The sequence below is a fragment of the Dysidea avara genome, chromosome 3 (genome assembly GCF_963678975.1).
Source record: "Dysidea avara chromosome 3, odDysAvar1.4, whole genome shotgun sequence".
In the NCBI taxonomy this organism is placed as follows: domain Eukaryota; kingdom Metazoa; phylum Porifera; class Demospongiae; order Dictyoceratida; family Dysideidae; genus Dysidea; species Dysidea avara.
In genome coordinates this window covers 22,436,282-22,453,507 of record NC_089274.1, presented here as the reverse complement: position 1 = coordinate 22,453,507, position 17,226 = coordinate 22,436,282, and the positions used below count along the sequence as shown (strand labels likewise).

Genomic DNA, 17,226 nt, shown 5'->3' with positions numbered 1-17,226 from the left:
AGTCTACTGTGACTGCTCTATTAGAATATCTCGAGTAAGAGAGGCTCTTTCAAAAGGGGGGTTCCATGGAACCCTTTGAACCTCCCTTGGATCCGCCCCTGTATTTACAAGGGATCTAGTCTCAGGATTACCTAATATGCAGCCACTTATAAAACTAAATTATATATTTAATATATATAACAAGTATTTCAAAAAATGCGCAGTAGGGATATAACACTTCTTATTGTTTTACTGTGGTTTAATATCATACATTACTCCAGCTTGTTTCAGTACTGTTTATTGATGTGCTATGGTCCCTACTCTAGTTGAAAATTCCAAATACTTGTTATATATTAGTACAGTAGGGATATAACACTTCTTATTGTTTTACTGTGATTTAATATCGTGCACTACTCCAGCTTGTTTCAGTACTTTTTATTGATGTGCTATTGTCCCTACTCTAGTTGAAAATTCCAAATGTTTTGAAATATTATGTGTTAACTTTTGTAAATAATATTATTATGATTGGTGAACCCGCACATACCACATTTGAAATAGCGCAGCGCGCCCCAGCTTTATTGTCTGAAAAGTGAAGTTTCGATTACTCTTCGTTGTCAGCTATGTTCAACCCATTAGCTACACAGCAGTATGAATCAAGAACTGATCGAAAAGCACCTCTGCAACCCATACATATACCGAAATAAAGGTTTGGTGCCATGCGCCCCAGTTATAATATAAATTATCGTCTGAAAGTAAAGTATCCATTACGCTTCGTTGTTGGCTATGTTCAACTGACCCGAAACACTTTCAACAAGTTGCTACTGAATTTAAAAAAATATTTATTTAATGGAATTTTCTACTGAATGAGTAAGTGACTGACTGACTGATGCCTTCAGACAAGCATAACTCAATAACGGCTAAGGCTACGGGCTTAATTTTTTCACTGTTCGACATTGCTTCAGCCCAACAAGTGCCTTTTAGCATACTGCAGTATGTACAATGCATTCTTCATGGACTTACCAGTGTCCTCCTTTGTGTCCCATTCATCTTTGTTGACAGCGAAAAGTGTCGATTTCGTGGTAGCATGTGATGGCTTCCCTTTGTAATAGAAATCGTACATATTTTTCATAGTGGCTACTTCAATTGCAGGGGTGCTTTTCGAACAGTTTTTGATTTGTACTGCTGTGTAACAGGTCAACCTGAAAGCTTGTTTGGGCTTAGTTTTACCTAACCAATACTCCCTCATCATAAATTGAGGCTGCTTTTTGGGTGATTTTATTTCGTGGGCCACACCTACTCCTTTGTGGTCCCTACTATACACTACTACCATAGTGTACGATTATATCAGCAGTTCAACTACATATCCCATGATGCCAAAGTCTATGAGTTATGTCTGTATGAACAGGAGATGGCAACTCAAGCTGCCTGCTGAAGCTATTATGTGACTGGATTTATGAAAAGGGATTTTCCACACTGGCACATCCAACTCTATAAACTTGGAACATCATAACTTAGTGTTCAAGAAACATAATAACCTGAAAGTTTCTCCAGCCACTAAGGTGACTAAGCCATGTTGGTGAACACTACCGAACAAAACTAATGTTATGAGTCGTCAAAGTTGGTAAATTGGATATGTGTGGACAGGAGTTTATAAGCACCAAAGGTGCGTGCCTTGTGGCCCTTATGAGCTCTTGGTGTTGAAGACCCCTTACTCTTTGCATAAATCCTTTACTATGCTCTTTGGTGGATGACGTACATTGATAAGTCTTGTAACAATCACTGGCATGAATTGGCTTAGAGACTTGAATATGTGCGCATTGCTATGTGTGTAGTGTCAAAGGTGTAGCTGAAGAACAGGTGCTGCCCCCCCGTTATACTGAGCAACTGTCAAACAAAAATTTTATTACGTAATTAAGGCGGGCTTGGTGTTGTTGTGTTGCGTATCAGCTGGTAACAGGCTTAAATTGTTGGGAGAATCATAGCGTGCTGACTGGAAGGGTACAAGGTACAAGCATAGATAATAGACACCCCTACCCCTAATAGACACCCCTACGTTTATATGGTTTTGATTTTTGGTAGATGTGTCTATTATCTATGGTACAAGAAAACACACGTAACAGTACAAGATAACATAGAAACAACACACTTAGCAACTGGCGCACCTGTAAGCGCATGCGTAGTTTTGCTGACTAACGGCAATATTTTCCTGAACCAAAAATCAGGACTGTCAAACTAGTTGTTAACATTTTGTATAAACAGACTACTAGTTTGGCTTCTTGTCTAGGTCCTGACGGAGCCATTTGTTAGAAATAATGTTTCTAGTGCTTGTGATATCAATTAAAAAATTAATTTTGTGACCACAGTGTCTTGCTTTAGGCCATATTGTAGTCATATTTCAGCAACTATACACATTATTCACAAATCCTCTTGTCAGTCTCTCACAAGTGATGTTCTTCAAATCTTAGAATTGTTAGTAAGTTCTCATGTTTCTTCATTGGTCTAATTTTTGGTTCATAGTTTTCACTGATTGGCATGGGGACAACTCATGTTTCCATAACAACATTTGAATTCCATGTCAATTAATGAGAAGTCAAGAATGCATAAATATTTGATAACAATGCATTAAGAAAAATCAACCCCTAATCATGAAAAATGATTGATAGTGTACATGTGGGGTTTACAGTATCCTGTAACCTTAATTAATTTTTTTTAAGAAAGTCGGAGCACAAGTACTTCGTAGTATCCGGAAAAATTGGATCACGAGATATTTAGAATCCGGCAATGTACCAAAACTTTTCACTTATGTTGCATATACGGAAGTATACGTGAAATATTTTACAATTTCAAAGATTTCAACAAGATTTCAGATCAACCTCGGAGAAAGATCGCTCGCGGTCGCAAGATGGATTGTTGTTGCTGTTTTAAAAGTGATGGTACGTTTATATGGTTTAGCTATGTACCGGCGTAGATTATCGACACTGATTTCAGTCATGCAGTCGAGTCTCTCAGGTGATCCGCTTGAAAACTGAAACACAACTCCGCATCACCATGGCTTCGCAGACATACATATACGGCAGCGCTAGAAGTGCTGAGTGTGATTATCGACCTGTTTCGCTTTTCGAAAGTAGTCTCGTGTCCAGACCTCTTTTTTCTTTTTGTGTGGGGGCGGAGAAAAAAGGTATTGGAGATCCACCAGACCCTTTTTTTCTCCGCCCCCACACAAAAAGAGGTCTGGGCACGAGACTAAGGCGTGATTGCTTCACACATGTACCGAGATATACTAATTACTAACCCCAGGTACACTACTGTATCAGCAGTGTGTGTTGATGTAGGTGAAATACTGTTGGGGAAATTCCTTCGTAATTTTATTTATTTTCCAAAAATGTGTAGCCTCAGTTTGAGGATTCTCTCCCGAACTGTAGACATTCCAGTATCTGAGATCTTTTAATAAAAAATTCTCCCTATGTTATCCCAATACAAGGGGGTGACACACAGGCACTCACTGTAGGTAGATCTGCAACCGCGGTCTAAGTCAAAGGTCAAGGCCACCAAAAGTTTCCAACCCACAATCGAAAAGTGCTGAAATATCGTTGCTAAGTCACTGGTCATAGGTCGAAAAAGGCTCTTAGTCACAGGTCAAAGCAAAATTTTGGCCGGTAAAGACTTTGACCACGGTCGCAGATCTACCTACAGCATGTACCTACATGACACCCCCTTGCAATAGGACCCTGACACAAAATAACAAATGCGCTTTTAACTTGGGATTGCTCCTTTATCTGATCTCCAATGGGGAAAATTGCTGTGACACACTGATCATCGTAAAAATATTAGTTTTATTGTGCACGTTTAATACATCTAAGTAAGTTTTGTGTTTTGTAATCTTCATCGTTTTTGTCTTTATCTTCCTCAGGCATCATTTTGCACAGTTTCAAATTAAAGTGCTGCTAAAACGAACTACTCAGCTTTTATTTGAAGTCAATAGGTGATTGCATTCCAAAGTTATGATCATTTATATTAACCATGAAATTCTATGAATTACTTGCCCATTAGTAATTTACACCCCAAGGGCAAAAAATTTATGACTTACAAAAATGATCATAACTTTGTAGTGGAATGAGATACAAACTTCAAACAAAAGTCAATATAGTTCTTAGATCAACACCTTTAATTTGATACCATGTTTTAATAGTATAAAATAATGCCTCAAGGAGATAAAGACAAAAATGATTAATTTTCAGTGAAATAATGGCTCTAAAGGTCACCAAAGGTCAAATCTGTGATGGCTCTATGTCAGAAAACATATGTGACGAGGAGTACAATTTTTGTGGAAAGTTTCATAATTGTATCACAAAGTGCATGAAATGCTCATTTTTTGGTGCTATGCCGCTCTACTATTATCATTCACTGATACTTTAAGGTTACGGGTTAGGCACTTAATAATAGGTTATTATTTTTCGATGTGCGATAATGGTTGGTGCAATATTGGCACGAAACTCGAGCAGGTGTTAGTGAGAAGGTTGTTAACTTTAAAGCGTTGTATAGCCACGTGATAATAGCGGAGGAATCATACAAAGTGAGTGTTAATAATTTACTACAGAAGGTAGTCAAGCGTAAAATTAAGTCCCCTGCAATGTGGCGTTAAGCGCTACTGCTTAATGTGGTTATTATTCATCAAAAATAGCAGCTGTCAGCCAATTAGCACTAATTTTTTATGGCAGTGTCAATGGGTGGTTATATTATCTAGGTCCTGTCGTGGAGACTTTGTGGGAAAACTGACTAGAAGCTGGTTAATTATCGTATCTTTCAAGGATAATGGCGATTAGTTCTGCTACGGAAATACCGCGAATGCACTACAGTGCTGTTACAATCGGATAACAACTCAATTCGCTTGTGAGGACCTAGAAATCACTAAGTAATAGCTTATTAATGCTGAATATCATGGTCTGGCTTCCCATGAAACCTGGTTTTTGATGAATAGCAACTCAACAGTTTCACTGTTTAGTGCCTGCATTTCTGTACAAGCGCATCCCTTGTTGAGTGTATCGCCGCTTTTAGTATTTCTTGTACGTTAATATACCATGTTATTTTAGTGAGTTCTTCCGTGCAAAATGGTTAAAACAGAACTATAAGCAAAGCGCCTACAAAATTATTTAATGGGTAACCCGTAACCTTAAAGTGCATAGTTACTTTGTTCAGGTTAGCGATTTCAGCTGTACAACAATTTTTTGATTGTTGTGTTGTCAACTCGGAAGTATAAACCACAGCGTAACAACAGCATAATTGAACCACAACTCCATTGTCACATCACTGTGACACCTCCACTTTAGTTGTAAGTTGTTATCTTAATCTTTTTACTTACTTGAGATAACCACTTGCCTATGATTGTATTGACAAGTGTGCAACATATTTGCTCACCACAAAGCATAAATAGATCGCTGAGATCCATAAACCTAGAAAATACTCTCAATACATGTACAAGCTGGCAGCTAGAAACAACTGCAGTTTCAGGGCAGTTCAGGTTGCTAGATGGCTTCCTAATTCAATTGTGCCATTTTTTACCTTTAAAATGTATGGGGAACCCCAGAGAAAAAATGTGGTTTTAAAGCCTATGCATGCCAAAGTAACTAATTCCAACCCAGCAAACTATATATTTCTGAGATCGGCAATCAATGCTCTATCTATTGAGCATATATAAAGCTCATTTATCCAAAATTTAAAAATTGGGCAAGAATTCCTACCTGAAGTTTATATAGGTTCCTGGTGGAAACCTATTCTTAAATATGTCCTAGCAGGAGTGCTTATTTTACCCATTATTGTACTCATGTGCAAAGCCATTATTTGTTGAATCCATCCAAAACATAATACAGATATAGCTAATCAAAAAAATAATGCTGTAGCATTAATAATGCAAGTGGCAAAAATAAATGTGAGTGTTGGTAAAAACTGTGACCTCAACTATCAAGTGCCAAAAGTAGGACCATTCACTTATCATACAGTCTGTATATTAGGAATCATGGAGGTTGACCAGAAACCAGCCTCACAGTACCTTCATGGCGTCTTGACAATATTGGTTAGAAGCCCAAAAGTACCTTCAGTTCAACCTGAAATGCTTCCAATAGGTTGCTATAGATTTTTTACTACTAACTACCTGACTGATGCCTTCAGACAAATATAACTTGATAACGGTTACAGGCTTGAATTTTTCAATGTTCTACGTCATTTCAGCCCAACAGGTGCCTTTTGGCATACCACAGTACATACAATGCATGTTTTGGACTTACCAGTGTCCTCCTTTGTGTCCCATTTATCTTTGCTGACAGCACAAGGTGTCAATTCACAGTAGAGCTGCATGATGGCTTACCTATGCATTTGTAACAGGAATTCTCCGAGTTTTCTGTTGTGGCTGGAGTGATTGTAGAAGTCCTTGTTCTTCATTTGTAATGCTGCCTGTAGAGAGATCAGCTACAAACAAATCATCCTGTAGAAAAATCAGGTCACCTTGTAGAGATAAACAGGTTACCCTATAGAGAGATCAGCTACAGACAAATCACCCTGTCACTCTGTAGAGATTTCAGCTAGAAACAAGTCACCTTATAGAGAGTTTAGCTAGTCATAAGTCACCCTGTAGAGAGATCGGCTGGAAACAAATTACCCTGTACAAAGATCAAGTCAGCATGTAGAGAGTTCAGCTAGAAACTGAAAAGAATTCAATTACAAACAATGAGAGTTTCAGGTACATTTCAGTTATGTAAGAAATCACCTTATTATTATACCTATGTGATAATCATTCATTTTATTCAGTGTTAAATATACAAATATTTAATCAGACAAAAGCTATGCCTTGTCTTTCCTTTTATCTTCAATCAGGCTTGTCTTCATTCTTCTTCATACAATGAAACCATATATGTGACTGTCTCTGGGAAAACCGGTCTTATCGCCCATTTAAAAGTATCGAGAAATGTCGGTTTTAAATATTCAGAGTGTTGTAGCTGGTCAATGGTGGTAGCTACGCATACCACATGTTTCACAACAATTTCTTACCTTCCTGATCATTGACTGAAGTAGTCAACAATTAAGTTTCCCGCCATTTTAGATAGTTTTTAAACCAAGGTTGTCTGTATCAGGCGAGCTCCAGAAGGGTGGGAGGCGGGGGGGCCCTGGATGCTGGGGCAAGAGGGTGTTCAAAAATTGAAAGAAATGTGTTGGGATGAATTAGGCTAAGTTATGGGCCATTCAGGGCTCAGAACTGGCTAAAATGAAAGGAAATTTACAGCACAGGTCATTGTCCAGCACCACAGAGCCATACAGTCACACACAGCCATCTCCTGGTTGGCCAGGGCTCCATCAAGACCCCAGATCACTCGTACGGCTCGCCACTGTGCTTTAAACAAGTAGCCAGCAAAAGCAGACCACTTCACTCTGGTCGAATGTGGCAGTGAACCTTGATAGTGCATTCATTAAGCTTTGTTTGCATGAAAAAATCAAACTTTCTGTCTTGGGCGATAAGAACGGTTTTCATAGATCCAGTCACATGCTGAGGCATTAATTTTCACTATCAACACTTTCCTTGAGCAGCATATTTAGACACCGCAAATTTATTTAAGTGCATATGCTCTGTAACTTCACACAGGTTCAGTACCACACCTATTAACACAATCTTATAACAATCGAGCACCAAGACCACGCCTCTTAACAATCTATTTACTTGATCATGCTGGCACACCCCATTTTATTGGTCTAACTGTAATTTCGTAATAGCACAATAAACATATGAAGTAGTGAGTGACACAGTTAGGTGAAAGGCTGAATCAAGATACTCTAATACAGCAGTCACCCTAATAGAATAGTCATACGTATATAACTGTATGCTATAACAAAAAACCAAACAAACTAGTATATTAATTTTAAAATAGGATCCAAGCGATAAAAAGTAGTGAAACAAGAGATGAATGATGATATTACAGCATAGCTCTCTCTACTTTGGCAGTAAACAAAATGATTATAGTATCATGCCAATGTAGGGATTTTCCCACTGAGTTATGCTGTAATACCATCGTTCATCTCTTGTTTCACTACTTTTTATCACTTGGATCCCTACTTCATTTAAAAAAAATTATATGTATAAGTCTTGTTTATGTGCAGATACATCTCAGAGTACACCTCAGAGGACACCTCAGAGAAGACCAGAGACAGAACCTCTGCTAAGGCCAACAGTAACTGCTCAGCCTAGGCCATCTAAGCAACATAGTCAGCCAACAACAGTTCAACCCTCTCAAAAGCCTGGAGCAGTAAAGAAAGTTAGTTGTTGTATACTTATCAGGCACTCTGGCAAAGCATAAATTGCATTGTAATTATGGCATTATCCACTTCGTGCTGTATAACCAGCATAGAATGCATCACATACTGTTGCATAAATGATGCACTGAATCGTACCGCTGCAACTTCATTTTTAAAATAACGATTGTCTACATATCACCTTTTGGACTGAAAGCAATTGTTTGATTAAGCCAAAACAATACAACTCTAAACAATTCAAATAACAAACAACTAGTTATAAGGAACAATTTTTTTTACAAGCTAGCAGAAATCATTGCAATAAAAACTAGAAGGGGCCATCATCTGAAGTGTATACCTACTTTAACCCATGTAATTGGCAAGCATGGCTAAATAGGGATTAAATGTGTACTTTGTGTGATGATTCCCCTTGTTAAGCACTTTTTATTGTAATGATCCATTTGTTTGTTAACTTTTTTGTAACATAATTCATCATCAGTGAACTTTCTGTAACACTGTATCACAGGAAAGATGATGCCACAGAAATGATGCTATAATTGTGCAACAAAAAAATTTGTCTGTTACACAGCTCTGCATTCAAAGAATGATACACAAAACTAACCTAGAACCATTCTGCTTACTTAAACTGTTGGAGGTGTGGTACAAAAATTATGGACAGTTTCCATTTTATTTTACATACACAAAGCCATACAGTAATCAATGCCTTTGTGATGCAAGCATGAGGGAAATGGGACACAAAGAAGGACAAAGTAAGTTATTTGTACCATGGTATGCCAAAAGACACCTGTCAGGCCAAAGCAAGTTTCATAATATATTTACTGAGGAGAATATCCTACTCTCATATACCCCTGTAGAAGGGCATATTGTGAAGTTATGACGTAACGACAAGATATTGTGGTTTGTGACGTACGAGCAGCCCTAAAAGTGTAAGAATCGTTAGCACTATTTCACACTCGCGATGCTCAGTATAGCCGTATTCGTGAATGGCCTAGAAAGAAACATCTACGAAGAGGTCTTAACCCATGAAGGAACGATTGTAGTTCGGTGAGAAACGCTTAGAGCTGGAGTTAATTTGGTTGCTAGTGACGTTAGGCATGCATTTAATCGATACCATGTTCAACTAATGACATCATTAATTATACAAAGAAAAATGGGCGAACTCAGAAGTGTTACATCATAACTTCACAATACGCCCTTCTACAGGGGTATATGAGAGTAGGATACTTTCCTCAGTATATATATTATGAACTCTTGGCCAAAGCGATATCTAACAGTGAAAAAATCAAGCACTTAGCCTTAGCCATTATCTAGTTATGCCGTCTATGAAGGCATCAGTCAAATCAGTCAGTTCATCAGAGGGAAATTCTACTAAAAGAAAAGCTTTTAAATTTTATTGTGAAAATATTTCAGGCCACACTGAAGGCACTTTTGGGCTTGATTATATACTACTAAAGTGCTGTGAAAGTATTGTCTATTTTCTGGTCAACATGAAAGTGCAAACCTTCATGATCCCTATTATATAGTACTACTTTACTGTATAATAGATGTATATAAACATTCATATTTGAGTTGTTGTTCATGCCTGTGCTTTTGTATGTGTGTGGTGTTCTTTACTTAATTTACTACCCATTATAATCAGGCAAATATGTATCCTACAGCCACAGAATGAAGTACAACAGAAAGTACCAAAAAATGTCAGTGTTGCCACTACAACAAATGAACGTTATGCCTTAGCCGCTCCATCCAGTAAGGATCATGATAATGAGGATGAGTACCTGGTAGATGAGAGTAGTGACTCCTCCAGTGTCTTCCTGTGTGTATTGGATGGTCATGATGGACGAAATGCTGTGGAGTTTGTGAAGGAGTATTTATGGGATAATCACCTTAACATCTTACAGTCAGAAAATCCTGAGGATATTATGCAAAGGTGTATCAGAGATGCAGATGCTGATTACTTTAAAAATCTTGATCCTGTATTTGCTGAAAAACTTACTATTCAAATAAAAATACCAAAGGTGAATACTTCATAGTATTTATTTGTGTGCAAATAGATGTATGATATCTTTATGACAATACTGAACTTGCTAATTAGTGTACTTGCTCTTGTTTACTTGCATTGTTTAGGGAATGAAGTCTTACGAAGCACAAATAACCTTTCCTACTGAGGTAGCTCGCTTGCAACAATTAGAATCACAAATTTCTGGAGGATGCACAGCTGTTATAGCAGTTATAAAGCAGGGTGTGATTCATGTGGCCAATGTAGGAGACTCCAGGGCCATCTTGGTGTTTGAGACAAGTGATGGTGCATTACAAATGTCCCAGCTGACTGAAGACCATGATGTTCACAATGAAGAAGAACTAAAGCGATTGTCACAATTGGGACTAGATCCTAGAGAGCTGAAGGTGTCAGGTAGACTGGGTACCCAGGAGAACACTAGAAGTATTGGGGATTACTCTATAAAGGGAGGATTTAGAGATGTGGATGTTATCAGGTGAGAGGTACATTAATGTGTTGCTATAATAAAAGCAGAGTTGATATGCTGCATGGCTGTTCCATTGAAGATGCTATTTTATAATTTGAGGGTGGATCCAGGAGGGGGTAATTCAATTTCTTTGCTATAGACTTTTCTATAGAGGATTGAATCCTATATACAAGGGATGTTGTAGGGGACAGCCTCTGACCATTGACAAAACTTTGACCTCTAAAGAAAGTTAATATTCATGTCCTTGGTAAAGTCAAATAGGCAAAAATAAAGGTAGACTTGAATTTTTGACATATCCATGGTATGTATTGTATACATGCTAAGGGTTATTCTTTAATTCAAAGTGCTGTAAGGGGTTGAGATGGCAGAATACAATAAGCAAAATTAGCAAATATACAATCACCACAGATATGTGTATACTCCTGTTTAATGCACTGAAGTCTATTTGATTGTGGAGTTATGTACACATGATTGGCATTACAAAGGTGAATCCAGGATTTAGGGTAGGGGGTGCACATAGTAGCTAGATGAAGCAAGGGGTCTGAGGGATGCAGCCTCCCAGAATCTGTGGACATTAATTGCTGAGCGCCTACTAGTAGTTAGTGCAATTAGCTACTTGATGTAAAGTATTGTGCAATGAAGTAAATGATGTAATGTAGCAAGGTTGTTGTGCCATTAAAAACACGACACATTTTGGACCCCTGGATACTACAGATTTGTATTGTGTATATGAAGTACTAAAAGAAAGGGGATATATGATTTTCTCTGCTGTGATGCAGTTTCAATGATATTGTCACTGAATAAAATTCTCATGCTTTTTAGTTTTACAGCATATACATAAAGTCTGCAGACTCAGTGGAAACTCCTTGGCTGAGCTGCAGTCTTTAATTACGCAACCAAGTACTAAGAATAATAAGAAATGCGGTTAAAATTATGTCATAAATAAATAAATAATGTTTAAGAAAACTATGCAGCCTATAGATACATAAACTAACCGGGAATAGATTCGCCTGTGAACGAACGCACAGCTGGTATAGTAATTAAGCCTGTTCGTGCTGATGACTTTAACATGCGTGTAATTCTATATAACACCCAGTACCACACCCATGCTTTAATTTCAGAATTCGCAAAGGAAAAAATTTGCGAGCGTCCGCGAGTGATTGCAGGAGAGCCAGAGGCCACTTTACACTTAAACAACAAGATTTCAAGTATGTTTTATTGTTTGTAACTGTATTTTGAGTCCAGCATATGTGCTCCAGACGCCAGCGAACAAGCAGCTCAGATACCAGCTGATGTGCTCATGAACAACAAGGTAAAGAGTATGTATCAATGTTTTACTTTTATTGTACATAAATCTTCATTCTTCACCTGGCGCTAGCTGCAATTTTTTCCGCCTTTAGCTACTAAATACATAGTCTGTTGCCAATGATCTGCAATCAACAAGAAGATGCATTGCTGCATATACAACAATGTGTAACTATCTCCTGTACGTTGTGTATGCATAATCAAGACACACGGTAGTGTGTTGTGCGGTCAAAAAGCCAGCACGCAACACCCGTGAGTATTTTGACAGGAAGAAAGAAAACGTAATTTTCACACCTCTGTAGCTCTGTGCTGCCTTTAGAAAACAAGATGAATTTTGCTGTGGACACGCCCACCAACTTCAGTATTTCACATACCAAATTTCAGCTAAATCGCTCCAAACGTTCCTGAGATATGCGACTTCAAAAATTGGCTTAGTTTCTTTGTTTTTCTTCTCATTTATCTTCCTGTTTTCGCACACTTACAAAAACTGCCATAAAACACAAATGCCATACCCGATTTCCTTGAAATTTGGCACACAGAGGGGGGGTATAAAGGAGCATCTTGGTACCAAGTTTGGCTGGAATAGGATAAACAGTCAAGGAGTTATTAACAAAAATAACACCAATATATGTTGCCACTCCTACAGAGTAAACCGCTTATGTGAAGAAGCTGAAAATTGGTGGGTGAATAGGTTAACTATTGAACCTCCAAACCTGTTGTGGTTTGAAAGAAATCAAGTTAAAAACCATGAAGATACAACGAAAAAACCAACAGTGTGTAACAATTATGCAATCAAGATTGGCTAATAAAAAAACTACTTGCCACGCCTACCAGAAAAACCGCTTGGAGTAAGGCTTTGAAAATCACTGTACAGATGGAGTAATCATCTTAGAAAGACTCTTCAATGGTGTAGAAGAATCAGACTCAAAGCCATACTGTTACAACACGAAATCCAACTTGGTGTAGCAAGTGTGAGATCAAGATACTCTAATAGAGCAGTCATCCTAATAGAGCAGTCACCCCGAAGAGAGATCAGCTAGAAACAAATAACCTCGTATTGAGATCAGCTACAAACAAATCACCCTGTAGAAAGATCAGCTAGAGTAAGTCACTCTGTAGAGATATCAGCTAAATACAAGTTACCCTATAGAGATCAGCTTCACCCAGTATATGTGCTGGAAACAAATCACCATGTAGAGAGATCAGTTAGTAATAAGTCACCCAGTAGAGAGTTCAGCTAGAAACAAGTCACCCTGTAGAGAGATCAGCTACAAACAAATCATCCTGTAGAGATATCAGCTAGAAACAAGTCACCCTGTAGAGATATCAGCTAGATACAAGTTACGAGATCAGCTACAAACAAATCACCCTGTAGAAATATGTGCTGGAAACAAATCACCATGTAGAGTTCAGCTAGAAACAATTCACCCTGAAAGAGTTCAGCTACAAACAATGAGAGTTTCAGCTACAGTTCAGTAAAAAGTCACCTTATTACCTACAGTATGTGATTATCATTCATTGTTAATATTTTTAATCAGACAAAAAGCTATACACAAAATTGCTTCTTTTGTTTCACAATTCCTGCAGAAAAGAAAAAAAAAAAACAAGTTAAAAGGAAGCACCAAAGTCAGTTTATGGCCGGCTTTGTGGCTTGCAATACAAAAGAAGTGATATCTAAACCAAAACAACCAAGCTGTAAAAAAGAGTGCGGCCCCCAAAGAGGCCAGGGTGAAAAAAGATGTGAAATCCAAGGTGGTGGCCATGAAATGGCTGTGATGGTAGGTTAATGGCAAAAATTTTAATTACGACAATTCAGGTGAATTTGGTACTGAATCCTAGTGAAACTTGGAGGAGGCAACGCAAATTCACCTGAATTGTCGTAATTAAAATTTTTACCATTAACCTACCATCACAGCCATTTCATGGCTGCCACCTTGGATTTCACATCTTTTTTCACCATAGCCTTTTTGGGAACCGCACTCTTTTTTTACTGGCTGTTTTGGTTTAGATATTATAGACTGTGATCACTATACCAACTAGTGCCAATGCCACACCGCTGATTTTTTAAAATTATACAAACCGTTCTTAAGTATACTCAGCCGAAGAAATTGTTTTTCAGTGAGAGTGATTGGAACAATTTACCCTATCATGTAGTAAATTCTGTATCACTAATTACGTTTAAGAACAGACTAGATAATTACTGGCATGATAATATAATATGTATGATTGTTTGTAAATTCACACAATGCACAGACTCACGCAGGATACACAGGCGTTGCCTTTGCATCCTTAACAAATAATAATAATAAATTTACTGGCACATTCGCCAGTTATGCCTTCACCACCTTGTTGTATCACTTCATTACTGACTCATCTTCAGAGACGTGTCACACCTACAATATAAACAAATCAATTAATACCACTATAGCTAACTTAACTTGTTTTTTGTACAAGTTGCATTAATTATTTTTTAGTATTGTGATTTTCTGATGCCAGTTAAACTCCCTTGCTTGTGTAGTGTGTACATATACATGTGTATCATTTCCATAGGAGCACACACTACTCTGAGTGCTGGCTATGGCACTGTTTATACATGCCCATTAAGTAGGTTGCAAAGTTGGTGCATGTACTTGGTTCAATGTTTTGTACATTTTTACTGTGCTTTGTACTTCACCTGGCTTGCGGTTGCCAATGATCTGTGATCAATAAAATACATTGCTGCATGTACAATAATGTGTAACTATCTACTATATGTTGTGTAGTGTGTATGCATAATATTGTAGACTGTGATCACTGTGCCAATGCAACACTGCTGCCACATACTAGTGGCCTCTAGTTACAACAGAGTTTATTGTGATCGTTCATGACTGGTGTTTCTTTGTTTTACAAGTGTTTCCAGGTGGCACAGTGAGTCTAAAGTTACTGCAGGACAGCTTCATCCTTCACCTGGCTTGCTAATAAAATGATTTTCCACCATCACTGTTGCCAATAATACATTACTGCATACGCTAGTGCTTTAATGTGTATCTCCTGCAGTATGTCATCGACGGCCCATAATGTTGTGTGTGCACATAGTGTGTACACGTCAGCCACACCACTGATGTACTGACACTTAGCTACCAGTTGCCTTTAGTTTGTGCCATATTGGGGTCATAATATGCTGATTGTGCTGGCCTTCACCACCTTGTCGTGCATAGTGGCCTTACTTTTTGATTGAGTCACCTTCAGAGACATCTCACACCTACTATATAAACAAATCAGTTAATGCCACTTTAGTTCACTCATTTTTTGTGTAAGATACATTTTAGTAGTGTAATTTTCTGACGTCAGTTAAACTCTTTCCTGTGTATGCATGCATATCATTTCTGCCGGCCAGTGTTGGGAGTAACGCGTTACTTATGTAACGCATTACGTAATATTATTACTTTTGTGGTAACAAAGTAATATAACGAAATACGCTATGAAAACAGGTAATATAATGCAAGATACTTTACTTACAAATGTAACGCGTTACCTAAGTAATATAATTACTGTAACGAGTCTAATATGACGCAATATTATTACTAAAAGTAACGAAGTTACTAATCTCGTTAGTAATCCTCTGAGTAACGCCTAACCACAACGAAGTAACGAGGCCTACTGAATGAAGCTTATTCACTAGCTTCTTACTTATAACCAAGATTTGCACATTGTCCAACAACGCAATCATGTCACGTGATAAGGTGGTAGTTTCACACGTGACAGCTTAAGGCTGTGGACACAAAGTAATATAATATGTAATATTATTACAGTTACTTTATTTTATGGGTAATATGTAACTGTAACTAAATAGTTCTGTTGCAAGTAATATGTAATATGTAACTAGTTACTTTTAAAAAGTAACTTGCCCAACACTGCTGCCGGCACACCCACTGCTGTAAGTGCTGGCTATGGCATTGTTTATACATGCCCTATGGGTAGGTTGTCACGTTGGTATATGTACTTGGTTGTATGTGACCTGGTCCTAGAAAATAAGTAACAATAATGAGTATACCTCCAATAATGAGTAATTGGTCCCATTTTACCAATGTTGGTAAAAAGGGATCAACATACTAGCTATCTAACTATGTTAACTGTGTATTTTATGTGTTTGCCATTAAAGCCATTGCTATTGTTTACATGAATAATGACTAATGTATATTTTATTGCTAACAGTCATGCTACTAGTGAGCCAGGAATTGCTGAACCACATGCAACATCAGAGGAAATTGATGGTAAAACCTTCAAGTATCTCATCCTGATGTCTGATGGAGTGTACAAGACCATGAAGTCCTTACAGGCAGCAGTTGGCCACGATGGTGAAGTTGGAAATGAAAATGATATGGTAGCTCATTTGGTTGATAATTACGTCAAGGAAAGTGGCATCCAAAAAGCAGCTTCAAATGTTCTCAAACAAATCCGTCAAAATCAATACGACTTGTACCAAAACTCAGCTCAAAAGGATACTCATTCCCCTGCTGCAGTAGCTAATAGGAAGAGAGATGACATGACTTTGGTGGTTTATCAGTTTAACACGGCTCATTAAACTTCATTGACACAAATGCACATAACTTGCTGACTCCTTTTTTTTTTACTTCTGCTGCATGCATAGTTTTGACTTTTGTACTATTGCTGAAATAGCTCTTTGCATTCTGTGTCTTAACTTTATCAGGCTAATGTTATGTGATTGGAGAAATCCCATGTGGGAGGTTTTCATTAAACATTTGATGAAAGGTATATTATCCTACTATATATGGTCTACATATTTTGGTTCCATTGAAAAAAGTTACGGCAGGTGAATAAATGCTTATAATTTTGAAATCTGTTTTCTGTTATAAAATGGACCACAGTACAACTGTACTTGTAAATTAATTAATTACTTTTGATACATGGTACAAATGGTAAGACAACTGTCTTATATACCAACTCCTATTAATACAAACTTATTACAGAAAATTAAAACAAAACTGTTGCAAATGTTCAAGTTTTTTCTACATTGGGTGACTGTACTATGTCTTGGGAGCTGGGCTGTTCCAATCATTGACCGTGTAAAACCCAGTGATAAAGGTCACTTCTCAGGAGACCTGAATAGTTTCACGCATTATAGCATCTTACAGATGGCAAAATGACATGCACATGGTTGAGT

General features: G+C 37.7%; 2 protein-coding genes across 2 annotated transcripts in view; both read left to right on the top strand.

Annotated features, from left to right (window-relative positions):
- The window catches only part of LOC136250272 (TGF-beta-activated kinase 1 and MAP3K7-binding protein 1-like), a 59,796-nt gene that overhangs the window by 20,630 nt on the left and 21,940 nt on the right, over positions 1 to 17,226 (top strand). The window lies entirely within an intron of this gene.
- On the top strand, positions 2,833 to 16,767 carry LOC136250273 (TGF-beta-activated kinase 1 and MAP3K7-binding protein 1-like). The gene is made up of 5 exons (XM_066042458.1): positions 2,833 to 2,912; positions 8,122 to 8,276; positions 9,933 to 10,289; positions 10,399 to 10,766; positions 16,257 to 16,767. The coding sequence occupies exons 1-5, from the start codon at positions 2,882 to 2,884 to the stop codon at positions 16,624 to 16,626; spliced, it is 1,281 nt and encodes a 426-aa protein (XP_065898530.1). The 5' UTR covers positions 2,833 to 2,881; the 3' UTR covers positions 16,627 to 16,767.

What these genes read in the sequence shown, in the direction of transcription:
- LOC136250273 (XM_066042458.1), top strand. Translation starts at nt 2,882, where the DNA reads ATGGATTGTTGTTGCTGTTTTAAAAGTGATG. An exon ending in TTGCTGTTTTAAAAGTGATG is followed by an intron (nt 2,913 to 8,121) that starts GTACGTTTATAT and finishes GTTTATGTGCAG; the next exon opens with ATACATCTCAGAGTACACCT. An exon ending in AGAGATGTGGATGTTATCAG is followed by an intron (nt 10,767 to 16,256) that starts GTGAGAGGTACA and finishes TATTGCTAACAG; the next exon opens with TCATGCTACTAGTGAGCCAG.